Raw genomic sequence first — 20,204 nt, 5'->3', positions numbered from 1 at the left:
TTTTTTCAGAGTTGGGAAGTAACGCGTTACCTATAACAGAAAAAGTAACTTCGTTACATTTTTCGGTAACGAGTAACGAATTTAACAGTTACTTTTATCGTTACTTTTTTCAAATTTACTCGGTACAATTTTCATATAAAGGAACATACTGATAAGAGTGTTGGAATGCAGCATTACATGAAAACTATACTGGAAGTTTTTTTTTTGGTATCTTGTTTCTCTGTACTTTGTAAGGCGAATAGCACATATAAAATAATGTTTAAAAATTTTTAATGTTTAGTGTAAATTTTTAGTGCCTAATTTGATCATGTATTAAAAAAATTGTATATAAAGCTTGTAATATATATAAAAAAGTAACGAAAATTGTAACAACTCATTACTTTTTGAATAACAGTAACGGTAACGAATTACTTTTTAAAATCGGTAACGAGTAACTGTAACGAGTTACTTTTATAAAGTAACGTTCGCAACTCTGTATATTTTGCATTGTATTTTACATTTTTATTACAGATGTCAAAGAAAGCTATGCAGAAGAATTAGTTATACTTAACAAGCTGATTCGGGAACATACGCAAAAGTTAAGCTTTCTAACAATTTTAGTGGAAGAACAATCAAAGCTTCAGAAATTATCAAAGCGACACATCATATCAGATGTATATAAACTCCACATACATTTATATTCCTTAAATATTTATCTTTCACATATTTTTCAATATCATTGCGCTGTTTGCAGGAGGAAATGTTGCAGTTGGAAGAAAAATATAAAAGTGATATAGTCAAGTTGAAGAAAATTCTTGAAAATCAAACGAGGCAGAAATATCTATTTCAGAATGATATTAAAAATCTTAAGTTAAAAATAAAATCACAATTCAATCCAGTTGAAGGAAATGATGCCCAGAAATAAAGGTAATGACAATCAAAAAAATTTTCGTTTACACACACTCGCACGCGCGCGCGTTTACACACACAACACACGCGCGCGCATACATTATCGTACAAAATAATTGATTAAAAATAGACTTATTAATTAAGGCTTATTTGTTGAAAACATTATTGTTTCTCTGTTACATTTTATTTACTAATATATAACAACTATATGATAGCTGTACAAATACATAACTTTTGTTTGATACATGTGTATATGTGTGTGTGTGTGTATATATATGTATGTATGTATATCGATCTAATAATAAATAATAATATATTTGCTTAGTAAAAGTTAATGTAATAAGTCTATAATTCTCGTGTACATATTGTGATATTCCTTAATGTCTATTTCACTATGTGCAAAAGTTGTCAAAGAATCTATACAGTATCTTGTACTTAAGCAAAAAGAAGAAATAAGATAAAAATGCTTCTTTTTAATAAGCTTTTTAAAACAGCCAACTTGCACAGATGTGATATTTATATTTTGCATACACACTTGCTCTATAAACTCTTTTAAATATGACTAACAAGAATTCTCGGAATGTTAAAATATATTAAAAGGCAGCTGCACATAAAATTTTAGTTCGTGGACTAGAGAGAAACAGGTGATAGTCATATAATTTAAAATTGTCCCAACAGTAGCATACTCGGATCTCGATGCACATACTACATATATGAAATGGTGATAACAGAGATAAGGACAAGTACAGCCTTGGAGCGAAATTGAGATTTATTTATTAATGTATGATATGGAATTCGATTAACAAAGCTATAAATAACATTGATGTATTATTATAATCTTTAATATTACATCCATCGAGATCCGCGCGACTGTAAACAAAAACAATAATAATTATAATAGTAATGATAACAATGATAATATCATGATTAACACACAGTATTAGTGACTGTGTAATAGTAGCAGTAATAGTATGTAAGCAATATTAATAGTCATATTAATAATTAGTATTGATAGTAGTCTCACCAATAGAGCGATAATAATGGCAATAGCATTACATTTTCTTTTATATTTATCTAAACTGATTTCTTTAATAGAAATTGCCATAGAAATTCAATTTAAAGAAATATAATCATCTTTAAAATACGTTTATTGTTATTAAAATTAATATACGATTTATTATCTTTAGTTATATAAATTGAGACGTTTATAAAAAAGAAAGATACTTCAATAAATGCTTATATATGCTTTTAAAAACTGAAAAAGAAAAAAAGAAGAAAGAGGAGAGGGAAGAGGGGAGAAAGAGAAAGAGAGGATTGAATAGAATTTTCTATTCTAATATGACAATAAGTCGGAAGAAGAGAAGATGTGAGATTTGCGAGATCTCAATATGTACTTGATGAATTGCATCAATAAGAGTGCAAACTTCTAGGGGGTTAATAATAGTCTAAAAAATTGATGAAAGTTTGAAGAGAAAAATGTTTAGTTTTTCCGTTTCGCACACAAAATAAATATTATATTATCTGATCGAAAATTCTAAAAGATCGTAAATTGTTTAATTATTTACATTCTATAACCAATGTGAATAAATAGAATTAGTATAATGAATTGCACAACTCTTGTAAACTGTTAGGCCTATATAAAATTCTTTCAGCAGAAAGTGCAAAAGAATGCACATTTTATCAACTGTACAAATTTTTCATAATTATAAATCTAATTCGCGTCATAAAATTATCTTTATTCTATACCAAATGTATTTGTCTCCTCCACAGCCAACAGCAACTTTTCGTATAAAATCTCAGGTGTAGGATAAGGTGGAAGATCCAAGCGATTAAAACATGTATGAGCCCTGAAACAAAGAAAGACGATGATACAACAAAAGCGATGGCATAAGCAGGGGGAAGAAGAATGTATTTATATTTATATACATTCAGAGAGAAAAAGAAAACGAGAAAAAGATCTTTAATATAGGGTGGTCATCGCTAGCGCGAATTAAAAGAGAATCACGTTTACCTTGGTAAACTGTTTGGCCTGCCCCATTTCTCGATGCAAAATTTCCTCGGTCCTGTGGATCCTCGCAAAGCCGCGAATCCCTCGTAAGGTATACTTGAAGTGCCAGTAACAAATTGCAATAATCTTAAACGTTGTTCGTTGGTAAATCGGCTTATGCTGCTCCAGAACCATTCCACTACCGGATGCGCATCATGATAACCACTCCTGTATTCGGTATGCGTTCGCCAATCGTTAAGATCGATTTCAGCAGCACCCGCGATAACCAGCTCCAATTCGCGAGCATCGAAAACTGATACTAAACGTGGATCCACTACTTCGTAAAAACCACGAACCAGCGATTCCGTTTGTTCGGCAACGCCACGTTCAAGACGCCAACGTACTACTCTCTCGAGATACTCCTTCTTATTCTTTTCAGTGACCGCGATATTTCTCCCACCTGGTTTTAACTCGCGCTCGGCGACTCGTCCCAAAAGTTCCTCCGTTACTGAAAAGGTTAATTCTAACGGCTCGATACTGATGTCTTTTTCTTTGATCCACATTAGACTTTGATGAAACTCTTGATCTAAACTTTCTAAATCGCTCAAACTCGCCGGTATCCTTAAAAGCGCCTTATAGAACGGCCTCGTGAAGAATGCATCGAGCAGATACTGATGGACTAGTGCTAAACCCAAAACTCTACCAGAAAATCTGAACCAATCGTGATAATTGTCCACAAAAGCTGACATTGGCGAGATTTGCACTGTATAAGTATCGTTGGCTGAATATTCAAACAATCCGTAATAAGGATTGAATAGCTCGCGCGATAAATGAAAGAAAAATTCTCGGGACGGTCCGCCGTAATCCAGCCCTTCTTCGTGATCAAAAATGACTACTAATTTACCTTTCTGCAAATCTTTTTTCGATGCGGCCATTATGCGCGTAAAAGCATCTTCGAGTAAATGTTCTCTCCTGATGTGTAATCTGTATAGATATATATGTGATATGTGAGAAAACTATTCAATAAAATTTCTGAATGTATTCATGAATACATTTATACTTGAGATATGTACGTGTGAGACGTACTTTAATTTACCCGGTCCCTGTCCGTAACCCTTGCTTTCCAATTTTCGGTAAAATGTTCGAAGCTTTGCTTCAAAGTCTCTTCTGTATGGTGCTGGAGCTCTAGCGGAAGCCCTTGTCAGCCCAGGTGATGCATGTGGGCTGCCAAGTGGAGATCTACCCATACTACCAGGTACATACGACATTATTTCTTGTTCGAACAAACTGCAATAATAATGACGAGATTACACAATACATATCATTAAAAAAAAAAAATAATAACAATATATGCATATATGCATATGTATTATATAAATAAAAAATATACATTTGAATATCTGTTTCCTACCTTAGCAATAATGCTAAAGGGACATCGTGGCCCCATCTTTGTAATGCTGCAGTTCCTTCGACTCTTATAGTATTAATCTTTTCACGAAGCGCAATATTCTGTCCTACTGCGGAATGTCTTTCCTTTAGAATATCCATTATATTAGGCTGACGTAGAAAAGCGACTACTTTGTCGTTGTAGGCCACGGGTATGTCGGGAGTAGCAGTTACAGATGCTTGCTGTGGTCTAGGCGGTGGAACGGGGGCTTCGTCCAACAACGTACGTGCATGAGCAGCTTCCGTAGGTAACCGTGGATCGATGAAAGATGTAGCTTTTCTAGCGTGACATATGAAAAATCTCTAAAATTAAAAAACGCTTAGTTTTTACCTTCCGATGAGATATGTGTGTGCTGCCTCTCTTTTTCTGTCTTATCGAGAGAATTATATTTTGTGTATAATGTGATGAAAAACTTACTTTACCCGTCCTATCAAGCTTTGATTCGTATCCTCTTGGGAGTTCTTTGCTTGGATCGGCAAAAAAATTAATTAAGGCGACTAAATCTCTATTGTGTTCGTATCTTGGAAAAACTATCGGATCTCTTCTAACCCTGCTGATCATATGTTTTAAACTTGGATTACGATTGTATAGCTCCATAGCGTCTGCATTGGTGTGTAACACGGTAAAAAAGTCGGGCCGTGTTAAAAATAACACTGGCGGTATTGTGGCAATGTCGAATGGTTCGCATTCGCTCCTGTCAGTGCGAGAATCATTCTGTCGTTCAGTATTCTCTAAAGGATTGCTGTTTGAATTGTTAACTTCACGATCAATGTTATCGGGGCGTGAAATAGTTCGCCGTACACTCTGATAACGCCTGTCCAACTGTTGTCTTCGTAGATCACAGCCGGTGTTATGTGTCGTCAAGTTTGGTCTCTGCCACGTCGTGGTACGATTAATATGATCTATGTAAAATACTCGACCATGACTATCTATTCTGGCTTCCCATGCTAAAATGTACATAAAGATAGATTAGTTAATTAATCAAAATCACAAGAGAAGAGCGATTTATAAATAGTAATACATTACAGCATTAAAGCATGGAAATTACTATATTAATTGGCTTACATGGAGGCAAAGGTTCTTCTGATGATAAAGATACATTTGATGTTTGGCATACAGGTAACGGACATAAAGGTTTGGGTCGATGCGTCGGCGTAGGCGGACATTCCAATTGAGCCAGTGCCGAATCTGGTCTCTCTCGTTGTCTGTGCGACCTTGGAGAGCTCAATAACGCGATACTCTTTGTAACCGCTGTCCTTAACTAAAGAAAAAAAAAAAAGTTTAATAATTTAAATAATAGAAGTATATAATTTTTTATATGTACAAAAATATATATATCGAGTATAATAACCAAGTGATATGATAATCTTTTAACCTTAAGATTCGAAGCTTCATCAACATCTACAATCTCAAATCCAAAACAATCCTGAGGGAGTAATGGTTGCCTCTGAGGTCGTTTAGGTAACTCTGGTGCTCCACTCGGTAAAGCATTACTTCTATGTAATGGCCGGTGTGCTGCTCTTGGTGGGAGGGGAGGTGGCATTGGATACAGAGTTTCGTACAAAGATTCAGGAAACGAGGGACCACCTGTGCTACGCCATAGCTGATAATATTCTACTCCTTCTTTTGTTATAACCCCATTAGGTCTGCATTGTCTCTAAAATGAAAATTTTGTCTGAATGCATTAGATAATTGTTCTTATATTATAAAGAGATTAAATAAACTGTGTGCCCCCTTCCACTCCCTTCTCCCCAAGGTGTTTCCAGGATTAAATAAACTGAACATTCTACTCACTTTTTTAATATCGCCATGACTTGTACTTGCATTGTAGGATTCTAAATCTGAGTTACTTTCTTCGCTACTATTTGACGAACGAGGTTCCAAATCTAAACAACGAACTACTTCCAACTGGTTTTGTTCGGTAAATGATGATGTCACAAGCGCTACTGCATTTTCCTCGACTTCAGATTGCTGAATATTGGCAGTTTTGGACATCTTGTCTAAAATTGGCAGTTTAAACGGCTTACTTGTGCTTGCAGAATCATTATAACACGAGGAAGTGCACCTTTGCGACATTGTCATTTCTTTACAAACAAGTTCAGATGAGATTGGAGATTCATTTTCATCAATTATATTTTCAAGTGAACTCTTATTATTATTCTCTAATAGATTTAAAGATACTTTTGCATCAATCGCGTCATTATAATCTGCCGAGATTGATAAAGCACTTTGTAAATTTGATAATTTTTTTTTAGATGTATGTAAAGGCAGAGATGTTAATTCATCTGTTGACAAGTTAATGTCACAGTCAATGTTGGAGTCTTTCGTATTATCGCTAGATGTTCTTAATAAGATATTTGTAAGACTGTTATAATTTGTAGCAGAATCATTGTGTTGTAAAGACAACTGTTTGCAAGTATGCAAAAGTGCTGTTTCTTTTACTACTTTGTGCCTAGCATTTAATGCTACATCATCATCATCATCATCATCATCATCATCATCACCATCATCACCATTATCATCATCATCATCATCATCGTTATTATTACATAAATTCCCTGCATTTGGTTCATGGTCACATTCCTTTATGTCAACAATATTGTGACTTTTCTCACAATTATAAGCTTTTCCATCTAAGAAATCATCAGAGCACATTGTTAATTCTGAAGTGTTAGAAATTTCAGGAATATTCTCCGTTAACAAGCATTTCTTTCTAGATAGGTTTTTATGAGCAAGAAAAATTGACTTTTGACTAGAGTTTTTTATTATATTGTTGCATGTAGTATTTGCATCATTATTTTCCTCAGTTTGTTTAACCAATATTGATGTATTAGTTTCTGTAATTTTTGAAGATATATTTTTATTATCACATTTTGAATCTAAAAATTAAATATATTTTACAATATTTTTTATATTTTGCAAAATGTAGAGAAAATTACAATTAGTATACAAGTTTAACACTGATATTACCTGTTATTTTATTTTCGGGGCATACACTCTCGAGTGAATCATTTGTCGTTATAGAGCTAGTAGATGAAAGCGTATCTCCAGTTGAGTTTAAAATCTTAATTCTGATCTGATGATCTGATGTAGATACTTTATCGCTATTAACATTCGCTAAATCAGCATCTACTTGTTTTGTAGATATGCTTGATTCTTGACTTGTAGAATTTAAAGTCATTAATGTAACAGATTGTTCATTAGATTTCTCATTATCTTCTTTTTGCTTAGAAATACTGCCCATAGCATTTGTTTCAGATGGCATCTTTGTTTCAAAACATATTTGAAAGCTCTACAAAAAATCATACAAACAAAGAAATTAAAAGGAGCTGAAAATCCATATTGTTAAATTGATTATTAAGTTATTTGTGAACACAGATTTACAAAAATATAAGTATGTATGTGTGTATGTGTGTGTGTTTATATACAATATAATTGCAATATAATATTTTACAAACAGAACACAATTAATGATTAGATAATAAAATAACACATTACAGAACACAGAAAGAGAACAAGGTTAAAGAATTTTGCATTTCAAGATTAATTGATAATTTATAGAATTATTACATATAGAAGATAATTAAAATTAGTAGCTTAGATGAAAATAGAAATGTTATCTAATTTCTTTTTATAATGATGCTTATAATACATTTCACTGTATGTACATACGCAAAGTAAAAGACGCACGAAAGAGCCGTTATACGCGAAGGTTTCTCTCTTTTTCTTGCTCGTTAATATACCGTATATTTAATATATAACGTAGTAAAATACTTCAAATAGAGTCATTTTATATGGCATTTACTGCTTTATTTATGCGATGACTTTACTTTTACTAATTACACACGTATATATATACTATGTAATACATATATATACATATACGCGTGAACAAGTAATTTTGACAGCAGACGTAGCAGACTATACGAACTAGTAACTTTTAGATGTGACACACTTGGCTGTGTTCCGATTCCCCACTCGGGTGCATCCGATATTATAGATCTAGGGCCGGTATTCATAGTCCGTTCTTATATTCAAGATCGTCTTAAGTACGATCTTAAGATACTATGCGGCCATTTCATTGGTTGAATGGGATCTTAAGACGACCCAAGACCACACTTAAGACGATCTTGGATATAAGAACGGACTATGAATACCGGCCTAGGTATCGATCATGTAACTTTTCCCCTAGGACGGAAAAGTGAAAAGTGAAAAATTTTGCCATTGATTTCAATGCTAATATTTTTCACTTTTTACATTTCCGCCCTAAGGAAAAAGTTACATGATCGGTATCCTGGTTTACATCGATATACTTTGGCTGCGTTCTGATATTCACTGCCAGTACTGAAAATCTATAGTTTACGTCACGTACGCTATAGATTTTCAATACTGACAGCGAATATCGGAACGCAGCCTTTAATACGTATTACGTACTACACTGGCCAATCATAGCCATTCCATTCTTTAGAGGAAAGGTTATGATTGGCCAGTGTAGTATTTAGGGCCGTGGCACATAGAAGAACATAAGCAGTAAGACTTAGGGCCACCGCACAAGCTCTTCCGTAACGCGTTACGTTATTAAGCAACGCTGAAAATTCCGTATGGATGAAATTCTTAAGTTTTAAGTCTTACTGCTTAAGTTTTTCTATGTGCCACGGCCCTTAGTACGATTAAAGTATATCGGTGTAAACTAGGCCATAGTATACTATAATATCGGATGCACCCGGGTGGGGAATCGGAACACAGCCCAGGATGCTGAGCTGTGTTCCATTTCCCCTCCCGGGTGTACCTGGGAGTCGATTGTGTATCCTTGGAGTCGATTGTGTATCTTTGAAACGAAATGAAAATTACAAAAGTGAACAGATTTACTAGATTTCGACAAATGAAACCATAGATACTCTAGTGAATTTCCTCACTTTTGTAATTTTCACATCGTTTTAAGATACACAATCAACCCTCTGCATTTTTTTTTTTCTAAAGGTATATTTTCACTAACCGCTAAAATCGATCGTTTGAGCGACAAAAAGAATCACGTGATCGAAATGGACAAATCAGTAGCCAGACCGTCGTCACTCATTCGTCCATTTCGATCACGTGATCCTTTTTGTCGCTCAAACGATCGATTTCAGCGGCTCGTGAAAATGTATCTTTATGCTCTATCAGGGGCTGCGTTCCGTTTCATGCATGATGCGCATGATGTATGAAATGGTACGCAGCATAAACATAGTATATCTAGACCGAGTGTTGAGGAGTGGGAGCCGAGGTGCACGTAGAAAAGGATGGGTAAACTTTTGTGACCATCAAGTGGGCCCGGTGGGCCCGGAGGTAATTGAAGAATGTTGACATTACCGGCTGTTTGATTGGATCGAAGATAATTACACGAATTATTTAATTCATACGGTTATTTTACTTCATCCAGTTATAATTTTATTATCGAACACACCGACGAGATATTATTAGAGACCGATGGTCTTATACTCGCCACGCGGTACTGTAGGTAAGTAAATCTTTGCATTGTCGATAATAAAACAGTAAATTTACGATAAAATGTTGATTTTGTTGTTCTTGAGGTAGTTATATAAAAGATCTATACATTTTTGATAATAATGGATGAACTAAAATAACGCGTAGCGAGTTTTTTTTTCCAGTTACACTAAATCCCATAAGACCACCGGTCTTTAATGATATCTCGTCGGTGGTTCCGATTTCCTACCCGGGTGCACCCGATATTGGCTGCGTTTCGATATTTACTGTTAGTACTAAAAATCTATAGTTTACGTCACGTACATTATAGATTAGCAGTAAATATTGAAACGCGCCAGGGAAACTTGGCTACAAGCAAGGTTGTGTTCCGATTCCCCACCCGAGTGCACCCGATATTATAGTATATGTCACGTATACTATAATATCACGTATACTATAATAATACGTACTATAATATACTATAATGTCACGTATACTATAATAATACGTATACTATAATATGGGAAATCGGAACACAGCATAATATAGGAGTAAGGATGCGAACCCATGGCAGCGGAAAAGCGTAAAGCCCGAATCACACTAGCGGCTCGCGGCTGCGATTGCGATTGCGTTTGTGATTGTGATTTGCTACGCTCCAATCATACTTGTAATTGGTGCTTTCTGATTGACTGAGGCAATCGCAATCGCAGCCGCGAGCCACTAGTGTGATTCGAACTTTACGCTATTCTGCTGCATGGGTTCGCACCTTAATACATATATGTGGTTTATCATCAATTAAAGTATGTTCCGTGAATACGTTCCGTTTGACGCTACGAACATTTCAAATCATTTGATTGATCAATCAGATCCAAGTTTCTTTGTTCTGACTGATTTTGACTACGTTTACACGTCACCCCTAATATCATCCTATATCATATAAATAAGATAGTGGTAAAATTTTCTTTAAACATATATCTTTCTTTATAGAGAAATATACAAAATATATTTATATTTATACAATAAATGTAATATAATAATTTTCATATTTTTTATAAATTATAAGTTTTGAAATATGTCAAATATATCAATTATTTAGGAATCAGCATTTCTTTTTAATAGAGAGGAGCTCGAAAATTATGATGAAATTTATTTTACTTTGAAAATATTTACTATTTATTTCATTTAATATGTAAGTATAATTCGTTATCTCATTTAGGTTGTACTGAAAATTTATTAAAAGTTTTTTATTTTTTCACTCAACTTTTTTTCTCATCTCTTTTTATAAAGATATACGTATATAATTTTATATATAAATATATAATTATTAAATATATATTTTCTATGTAGTTTTCAAATCAATATAATATTTAAAACAGTTATTGTATTCTCATATTGCTTTTGCCAACAATTCTTCTTGATGATAGCTATGAAGATGTAATAATTAATAGTATTATTGAAACTAAAAGTATACTTGCATGAATAAGAGAGAGAGAAAGAGAGAGCTAATGTTTTAGATAATGAGAAGACAAGGCAATACTATAATGAACTAAAATCATTTATTTGAATTTGTCATTAGACAACTCGATAGAAAACCTTAATAGAATGTCGCACATGACTAATAGCACGATAATATGATTTATATATAAACACAGCATGTATATTAAAAAAATTGTTTCTTTTGCTATAACTCTTGTGTCTCTTCAATGATGAGATTAACATATTGTTTTATATGATTGCTAAATTATATTTTAGAACACATAAAAAAAAAGAATGGAACCTAATTAAGTGCTAAATATGTTGTGATCATTTTAATTTACAAGTATCCATTGTTATATGGCTCATATAATAATAATAATAATAATAATAATAATATTACTTTACAACTTTGCTCATTGATCATTAGATAAAAACACGCATTTACACATCATCTTTAAAGCCTGCTGCGACGATACTATTTTATGCAAATTATTCACAAAATATTTAAAAATCCGATTGTGTTCGTTTATACCAAGTATAATTAAATATTACGCTCTAAAGCGCGCGCGCGCGCGCGTTCTACGCTGATTTAACATACATACGACAGTCATTGTACGATTCATTGCAACAAGGATTGTATCTTATATCAGTTAAATTATCAAGAGTGTCTTATATACACTGCACTTTACATTATATCAAAGATTTCCTATCTGCGCGTTCACACCCAATAAAATACACTAATTTATTAAATTCATTGAAATCTTATTATATATATCTATAATGATCAAATAAATGCATTAGTCATCTAACAAGTTAAGTATAGATCACTGTTTTATATAATATATATATATATATTTTTTACACATGGTTTTGTGAATTGTTCAAATTGTTAGATATATGATGTATTTGCCTTCATCTAGTAGATGTAACTTTTTCACCCGCGCGTATCTATTTGCCCGCCCCCTCCTCCCCCAGTATTTGTAAATATATTCCATCTATTATTTATTACCTTTCAGAAATAGAAATTATTTTATTGGCATCATAGCTGAACAATGATACATCTTTAATTATACAAGAGTTATCATTTTGCTGAATAAAAAATATGGAACAGGAAAAAATTTTGTGTATTATTTATATTATAACAAATTCATGTATCAATACATTAGTATAAGCTATCACAAGTAAGCTTACATACATACATACATTATTCATATCCATCCAACGGTAAATTTAAATGGCCAAAAGTGTGCACAAAACATTTCTGTGGACTACAGGCATTCTCTTAACTCGCATAGAAATGCTAAAACGAAACTTAATATAATAATATTATAGATCTCTCACATGTGTGTGTGTGTGTGTGTGTGTATGCGTGTGTGTAGAAATCCCTTATACAGAAATTTATTATACAACATATCGAGTCGTTTTTGAGGATAATTCTGAAGAATGGTAACGTTGCTTTTGCCATATTCACCGTTTTTATAATTCTGATTAATGGGAATTAATCTGTAAAAGTTTTATATATCCTAGATATCTCGATTCCTTAAATAATCGATTCTCTTTGAGAGAAGCAATTCTTTTTATCTCATTACATGAAATAGCATCGTTAGCAGGCAATTGTCCCATTATATCCACAACAGAAACTCGAATTTCTTTAAAATCCTATAACAGACAAACAAACAGTCACCACGTTTCGGGCTTACCTCCTTAACAAGGGTATACTTTTGCAGACTTGGTTTTAGTAAGTAATTAATATTTTATCTATTTTTGATGATGGTGATGACAGTGATGTCGCAGGGATAATTACAGCTCAAAGGATACAAGAATTCCTTTAACAGAGTGTTTTTCATCAAATGTGCATAAAATGATAGGATACGGACTATGGTTAATTCAGTCCTGCATCTCTTCTGGCATTTCATGAGGATTAAGAATGCCTGGAACGGCCATTTGCTGCCGCCTCTTCTCTTCTTGGGCTAGCCGTAAAGCTGTTTCTCGTTCCTCCAAGTAAAGCTCGGAATCGTCCTGACCCGTGTATTCCTAGATGAAGAGAGAGAAATGTATTATAGCAATTTTTTTTTTTTTTAATACTTGTTTGATAGCTGCTAGCTTTTTTTTACATCACTAAATATATACTTTTCAAAATAAAAGAGAAAACAAATATTGTTTCATACATATATGCTTTTAGATATACCTGGCTAATGTTGTGTGTTACTTACTTTGATTTGCACGAGAAAATCTCTGAGATGCTCCTTAAACGCAGTGATATCCTGATTAAGATGGAATAAACCTTGCACAGTTATTTTAATCTGATTATCAGTTAAATGTGGAAAGGCTGCTCTAAGCAATCTTGCAACAAATTCTTGTATATATAAAGTATTATCAGGTACAGGGCCAAGCGGCACCTGGATTTTCCCACGTTCAATCAGTGTAAACATATAAGCGAGAATTGTAGCATGCATTGTAAGGCCTGTAATAATAATATCAATCAAATAAATATCTATAATAATTTATATAAATCAATCAATTCTGCAATTATAAATTTATTCTTTACCTGCTGTATGCGATGTATCCGTGACAACACTAAATATATGTTGTAGAATATCTGTAAAATATGTTTGGTAAAAACTTTGACCCGCTTGCTCGTGCTGTTCAATGTTTAACAGAAGTTGATAAAGAATTTGTAATCCTGTATCTGCTACATTCCTCATTGTATGTTTAAAAGCCCAAATAATTGAGTCAAGAACCAGCTTAAACTGGGCTGGTGGAATTGAAAGAAATGCAGGGAAACAATGAACATTCACCGCCTAAAATGAAAAATGAAGATAAAATGATACAATTTAAGAATATAGTGTTGAATCATATAAAAAATGCAAACTGATAAATGTACACTTACTTGTAAGAGAAGGAAGAAGTTTGTTCTGTGTTCGGGAAATTCTTCAAAGTCTTTGTTTATCATTTCTAAAGTACATTCAAATACTGCATCAAATATTTTGGGCACTTCGCTAGTGATATGAGCTTCTAGTTTATTCACTATGGTGGCCATAGCACTAAGCACTTCGGGCTCTCTAGCACAATGAACATTCGTCTTTTGATAATCTAGCAAAACGGCGTCCAACAATGGCGGTATAAAGTTTTCCAACACCTGACAAACAAAGAAATCTCAATAAACATATTTTGTATCAAAATGTGAAATGAAATGAAGAAATAATAAATTTTTGTATTTTTGGTAAAAATACTTATAAAAATACTCGATATTATACTCGAGTAAAAAAACTTACCATTTGATGATCATTTGTCCTGCTAACCCAATCTGAGATTAATTTCAATGTTTCCTTTTTCACTACTCTCATACTCTTGATTAAAGGTTGCTTCATTACTATCTCACCATTTACAGATATCGCAGCACTTATATTTTCACTCATAACCTAAAGTAAATTGCGCTTGTTCAGTGTATTAATTATTCTTTTGAAAAATTTTTCACATATAAATAGAAAAAGAAACATACCTTATAAACATTCAACATATCTAAGTATATTTTCCCTAATTGTATCACGTACGGATGTCCAAGAGCTTTGCAAGCTCTAACATTTGTTTTTAAGATGCTGGCGAGTTGTTTCACGGCCTCTTGGTCCTTTAAGACATCCACATTCTGGTAAAAAATATTTTGATTCAAATATTATACAATTATACATAGACATAAATGCATTATAAAATATTTTCTGAAATTTATATATATATGAACAAATATTGTGACATACTTTGGATGCTTGACTTATAATGTCGTCCCAAACTTGATTAGGAAGAAGCATATATTTTTCAATCAATTGTTCTTGTATTACAGTATCAGCTTGAGCACTTATCATATAACCAACTGCTTCATAGAATGTATGTACCTATTGCAGTATTATAATATTACATTAGAAAGTATGTATATATCAATATATATATTAGAATAAGATAAATGTTGCATATTATGTAACATATAGCTATATAAAATATAGTATATATATATTATACAGTATTATACATAATTGAATATATCAGACAAACGTTATGGTTTTTATCTTACTTGCTGTGTTTGAAGATCACATATGATGGTACTAATTGTGGAAAGAATTTCTTCAATGAACGGCATTGCTTCTCCAATTTGTATAGTAACAAAATGTCGTCTGCATTTCAATGCTATTTTAATAAAAGTATCGCAGGCCATATCTTGCACTCCATCGTGCGTTTCTATAATGTAAACAACAATTAATTTAATTACAGTCAGAATAACATATATAATTAAGAAAAAGATCTTTTGCGAGAGAGAGAGAGAGAGAGAGAGAGAGAGAGAGAGAGAAGGGAGGGGGAAAGAGAAATATTTATTCTTACCATGCATGAACTCAAAAAGTTTATTTACAACAGTCTTTAAAAATTTCCAATGAGCTCGGAGAAACCGTGGATACTGGCCAACAACATACATAATATTGCTAGCAATTATAGCTTTGTTATCCTTTCCCTTCTTTTGTTCACACAAACCAAGTAAATCCTTGATTACAGTTACTAAAAAGCGTTTTTCGTCTTCTTCGTGCATGGCGCCCGAAATACTGCCTATTGCCCAGCATAACTAATAAATAAACAAAACATGATAATTGTAACATTACATTATTGCTATATATGTCATCCAACATATTATTACATGCATATTTTTAGACAATTACCGTGTTGAGATTCTTCCAGGACCACTCTGAACCATTAACTTGGTTTTGTAATTTCTCTGTCATTACTCTTTCTGTATCCAAATAATCGAGATGAGTAAGATACACAAGAGTTTCTCTCATATTTTTATAAAGATTTATAGAGTCGGTATCTTTCATGAATTCCCTGACAACCTCCCCATTTTCATTCTCTACGACAAGCACTTCTTCAGGTTTTGCCATTCTACTGATCATGATATATCGTACTTTTGTTAAAACTGGACCGTAAAATAATCTCCGAGGAGGAACCGTCATGTTCTTAGACATGAAAAGTGGCGAAGAGGTAACAAAAGGATTTTCTTTGTACAAATCGGCGGCTAATCCATTCCAATATTCTAAACAGATTTTAAATATTTCAACCTCATCGACTTCAGATATAAGAACGAGGTAATGCAATGCCTTCACTAGCGTTTCGTTCAATTGCTTCTTCTCTATTAGCTCGCCATGATCTTTGAGATAAGTGCAAAGAAACATAGCTAGATTTTGGATAAAATTTTGCTCTTGGTCTTGGCCAGCTGCGTATGCTTCGCGTATGTTAGTTTCCAGTGGGAGCATTAATTCCAATTGCTGCATCGTATTGATAAATAATATAACAAACATGTCATCATAATTCGGCACAGTAGCGACAACGGCCGCGATTTCTGTTAGACACTTTAGAGTAACATTTCGAAATATTGGTACATTCAAAAACTGCAAATATATATTAGAAATAAAGTACTATTTTAAATAATATAGGATATATATAGAAGCGCATGGTTTATATCTCACATAAATAAAGGGAAGAAAAGAGAAATATATAAGCTTTTTACCTTGAATATTAAAGTAGTTATCAATTTAGTTTCAAAAATATATCCAAGAGGTATCCAATTCAAAAACCTTAGTAGCGTCTCTAACGTGACTGCTACTAATGGAACATTTTGCGAATTATCCATGACAAATTGGCAAAGCTGGAATATCTGTGAAAATTCACTGCACATTGTATCCTTTAAATGTTTTGCTTTTGTCTGAGTCATTTGGCCGCTAGAAAAGTCAAATACTTCCTCTGACAAAAGTTTCAAAATAGCCATGTTGTTTTGACAAAGACTCTCGTTAGTTTTACTCGCGCCAACAATATCACTGATAAAGGATTCCCAATTTTTCGGCCACTCACGTTTTAACACCTAATGAAGAAACAATGATAATTGTCGATATCTCTTGTGCAAAATATAAATGAATTTTAGCTACTCACTTGCACAAGGATCATATTGAGTTTGTTAAGGTAAACTTTGGAAGCTTCCATCGTCTCGGGATCACTGCTTGTCTTTATGATAAGGCCTACGATATACTTTTTTATACCTTCGCATTGATTTCTCGGTAGTACTTTCCATCGTGTCTTTATAACTTGCTCCAATATTTGCAAGCCGTAATATTTTGTTTGTTGATTCTGCACAAAAGCGCGATGATAGAACTATTTGCAAATACATATATGCGCAACCAACGATGAGAAATATGACCAACATTTACCTGCGAATACTCTAAAATAGTATCTACCCGTGTCCAAGCATTTGGATGTTCCTTGAGAGTTGTTAACACTTCTTGAGCGACTCTTTGTTGCTCACCTATTCCAGTATACATACATCCTACTATATTGTCGAGAAGTGTTATATCCAATTTCTGATTGAAGTCCAATAATTTAGATGCTTGCTCAGCCAAAGTTGCCATTGTATCGTGTAATTATATATTCTTCCGTACCTTTTATTTTCTAAATGGAAAATGGAGAGAGAGAGAGAGAGAGAGAGAGAGAGAGAGAGAGAAAGAGAGAGAAAGAGACATGTGAAAATGTTATATTTTTAATAATGAAATGCTTACACATAACATGTTGATTGTACATAATGATTTGTATATAGATTGGCATACAAATATATATACATACATACATACATACATACATACATACATACATATATATATATATATATGTATGTATGTATATATATGTAACATAATGTATTTATGTAACTTTTATTTTTATAGATTCAAAATTTAAAATTTTCAATTTATAATCGTAAATCTTAAAGTGTGCAAACAGTACAGAAAAAAGTTGGATATGTATAATTTAAATAAACAAGTAATAAATCCTGATATACGCAAGAGACTTGCTTTTTAATGAATAAATCCTATTGTGCTTAACTAGAAGTTTAGCATGTAGAAAAGTTTTCATTGTGCGATTAAGTGATACTAAAGCGATAAAAGTTAACGCCGTATACTAGAAACGTTTGAGGGAATTTTAGAATATGTAAAGTCGAGAGAGTCTGTCGCACGTGTCCGTATTAAATCGTAAATAAATTGAAATAAATTGCAGCGTGTCAAACACGCGCGATAAAGATAAATATGAGACGAATATGAATTAAAGTCGAATAAAAGAAAATAAAAGAAAAGAAAAGAAAAAAAAGATCGTTTTTATTATTAACATGCCGCAGGAGAGGTCACCGTTCCGTCCGATCTAACCTACATTTGACAATCGGAAGCAAGGTTATGTGAATCGTTGCGAACATAAATGATCACACGGAAAAGTAAACAATGTAGTGTTGGGACACTAGAGTCTAATAAGGAGCACGCAAACTGCGACGACGGGAGGTCCGCGAGATCCGTTTCGTATCGGCGTCCCTGCATAGGGAGTATTCGACCGTTGCCGTTGCGTCGTCAACGTCGAGCAACGGAGTCGGTAAAGAGTCGCGAGAACAACGCGCCAACTTACCGTATTCACTCGCATACACGACGATTCTCCGTTCAGGAATTAAAAAAAGCACACGTTTCACACCGACGATTAAGGTATATCGACGAAAATCACAAGCATAAAGCGGCAAATATATACACAACTGCCGATTCCCGCGCACGACCACTTTCGTACCTCGTTTCACGCACTCCAACGCAGTCATTCCTCACCATATCGTTCTCGCCTTTCTTCTCTCCCACTCTATCTTTCGCACGTATATACAGTACTCTCTTCTCTCTCTCTCTCTCTCTCACTCTCTCTCTCTCTCTCTCTCTTTTCCTTTTCTGTCTCTCTGCTACTTTTGCGACGGTCAGTAGCGAGGAGCAAGAGAGATTGAAGTTTGCGCGATAATACCCACCGAAACCGTTCTTCGTCGTAACTCTGTGCTCTTGACCTCATACGAGCCGCGTCTCACTCTCGCCAGTCGCCCGAAACAAAGTGTCGAAGGCGCGTTCGCAGCTACTACTACTGCGTCTTCCCGAAAATCCAACCTCAAGATTTTCGAAAATAATAACAAGATGGCCGGAAAAAGTTTACGCGACCATTGCAGACAAACCGCGGCGACGATTGGTTTTACTATCCGCACTCGGCCAATCAGTGCGACGCTAAACGGCTGTTTCTCGTGACGCCACGGCAGCGTCGTCTGACGTCATGTATGTACATACACGTGCGCTTCGTTTTGACTTGAGAATCCATCATTATCGCGCAACGCGCGAATAAAACCGTGAAATTAATAATATAATACAAGTCTACGTAATTATATGATAATTATATGATAATTATAAATATTGGAGAAACGTTTCTTTTTTCTCTACAAAAAAAGAGATGTTAGTACGTATATCTATGATTTTGATATGATGAAAGTTTTTGGCAAACTTACATATATTGCAAATACAAGATAAAAATTTATTTTCTCATACAGCACAGCAAACACAAACTCAAATTGTGTAATACATTTTATAGTAATAAAGTTTTATTCGTGACATTTCATCATATTAACTGAGAAAGATTTTTTTTTTTGTAAGAGATTAAAGATTTATTTTTAGCATTGTAAGACAAAAAAGAGAGATGCCGATTAGTTGAATTTTAATTTAAACAGTATATGTATACATTATATATGTAACAGTATATGTATACAGTATATGTATATTACTTTTCAAATAATACAAAGAAGTAGCTTTTCCAAAAAGAGAAAGAAAGAGAGAAAGAATATTGCCTTGTTTATTAAGCTTACTTATCGAACACTATATGTATATATTACTTTCCAAATAATACAAAGAAGTAGTTTTTCCAAAAAGAGAGAGAAAGAGAAAGAATATCGCTTTATTTATTAAGCTTACTTGTCGAACACTTTATATATATATATATATATATATATAATCTATATCTATTAAACTTAATAATCGTTGATAAACTGGCAGAATGTAAATTTCCACACACAATGATATAATT

The 20,204-nt window shown here is 33.4% G+C and overlaps 3 protein-coding genes and 1 long non-coding RNA gene across 15 annotated transcripts in view; 2 read left to right on the top strand and 2 right to left on the bottom strand.

The window, feature by feature from the left end:
* Positions 1–2,885, top strand: part of LOC115238317 (cilia- and flagella-associated protein 44) — a 12,962-nt gene extending 10,077 nt beyond the window's left edge. For 5 of the 7 annotated variants that reach the window (XM_029812023.1, XM_029812022.1, XM_029812024.1 and 2 more), the window contains 3 exons: positions 511–653; positions 734–906; positions 2,659–2,885. In XM_029812023.1, coding sequence (XP_029667883.1) covers positions 511–653; positions 734–904 — 314 coding nt within the window. In that variant the 3' untranslated portion in view covers positions 905–906; positions 2,659–2,885. Of the gene's footprint in view, positions 1–9; positions 195–510; positions 654–733; positions 907–2,658 lie in introns of those variants that run through there. The other 2 variants (XR_003884484.1, XM_029812025.1) reach the window with 2 other exon arrangements.
* LOC115238318 (E3 ubiquitin-protein ligase HECW2) lies at positions 1,054–8,240 on the bottom strand. Of its 2 annotated transcripts, none has more exons than XM_029812028.1 (10): positions 7,995–8,240; positions 7,293–7,614; positions 6,117–7,201; positions 5,698–5,979; positions 5,388–5,583; positions 4,740–5,269; positions 4,287–4,624; positions 3,962–4,162; positions 2,900–3,859; positions 1,054–2,735 (listed from the first exon to the last, which is right to left on the bottom strand). In XM_029812028.1, the coding sequence occupies exons 2-10, from the start codon at positions 7,585–7,587 to the stop codon at positions 2,624–2,626; spliced, it is 3,999 nt and encodes a 1,332-aa protein (XP_029667888.1). In that variant the 5' UTR covers positions 7,588–7,614; positions 7,995–8,240; the 3' UTR covers positions 1,054–2,623. The 2 variants fall into 2 exon arrangements, with proteins under 2 accessions (XP_029667888.1, XP_029667889.1); XM_029812029.1 differs by having other exon boundaries at positions 6,117–7,159; positions 7,995–8,239.
* A 2,425-nt stretch (positions 8,241–10,665) lies between these two features.
* On the top strand, positions 10,666–12,372 carry LOC115238369. Its single transcript, XR_003884490.1, has 2 exons — positions 10,666–10,736; positions 10,882–12,372. It is a non-coding gene; the product is annotated as an uncharacterized LOC115238369 (long non-coding RNA).
* A 7-nt stretch (positions 12,373–12,379) lies between these two features.
* LOC115238368 (exportin-1) lies at positions 12,380–19,849 on the bottom strand. Of its 5 annotated transcripts, XM_029812118.1 has the most exons (15): positions 18,735–18,934; positions 17,501–17,738; positions 17,226–17,420; positions 16,807–17,157; positions 15,962–16,687; positions 15,633–15,867; positions 15,328–15,491; positions 15,017–15,151; positions 14,764–14,907; positions 14,537–14,683; positions 14,152–14,400; positions 13,810–14,062; positions 13,475–13,725; positions 13,139–13,295; positions 12,380–12,920 (listed from the first exon to the last, which is right to left on the bottom strand). In XM_029812118.1, the coding sequence occupies exons 2-14, from the start codon at positions 17,696–17,698 to the stop codon at positions 13,149–13,151; spliced, it is 3,195 nt and encodes a 1,064-aa protein (XP_029667978.1). In that variant the 5' UTR covers positions 17,699–17,738; positions 18,735–18,934; the 3' UTR covers positions 12,380–12,920; positions 13,139–13,148. The 5 variants fall into 5 exon arrangements, with proteins under 5 accessions (XP_029667978.1, XP_029667975.1, XP_029667974.1 ...); XM_029812115.1 differs by lacking the exon at positions 18,735–18,934 and adding an exon at positions 19,111–19,849 and having other exon boundaries at positions 12,380–13,295; XM_029812114.1 differs by having other exon boundaries at positions 12,380–13,295.
* Between the last annotated feature and the right edge of the window lie 355 nt (positions 19,850–20,204).

This window comes from Formica exsecta, unplaced genomic scaffold, assembly GCF_003651465.1.
Source record: "Formica exsecta isolate Colony F162 unplaced genomic scaffold, ASM365146v1 scaffold333, whole genome shotgun sequence".
NCBI classification, from domain to species: Eukaryota; Metazoa; Arthropoda; class Insecta; order Hymenoptera; family Formicidae; genus Formica; species Formica exsecta.
The sequence above is the reverse complement of the archived record's forward strand: the minus strand, read 5'-3'. Positions and strand labels throughout refer to the sequence as shown.

Excerpts from the sequence above, each read along its gene's own strand:
- LOC115238318 (XM_029812028.1), bottom strand. The coding sequence starts at position 7,587 with ATGCCATCTGAAACAAATGCTATGGGCAGTATTTCTAAGCAAAAAGAA. Across the intron at positions 5,584-5,697 it reads ATGAAGCTTCGAATCTTAAG|TTAAGGACAGCGGTTACAAA; the intron begins GTTAAAAGATTA and ends TTTTTTCTTTAG. Across the intron at positions 5,270-5,387 it reads AGAAGAACCTTTGCCTCCAT|CATGGGAAGCCAGAATAGAT; the intron begins GTAAGCCAATTA and ends TGTACATTTTAG.
- LOC115238368 (XM_029812115.1), bottom strand. The coding sequence starts at position 17,698 with ATGGCAACTTTGGCTGAGCAAGCATCTAAATTATTGGACTTCAATCAG. Across the intron at positions 17,421-17,500 it reads CTATTTTAGAGTATTCGCAG|AATCAACAAACAAAATATTA; the intron begins GTAAATGTTGGT and ends GCTTTTGTGCAG. Across the intron at positions 14,063-14,151 it reads ACTTCTTCCTTCTCTTACAA|GCGGTGAATGTTCATTGTTT; the intron begins GTAAGTGTACAT and ends TTTTCATTTTAG.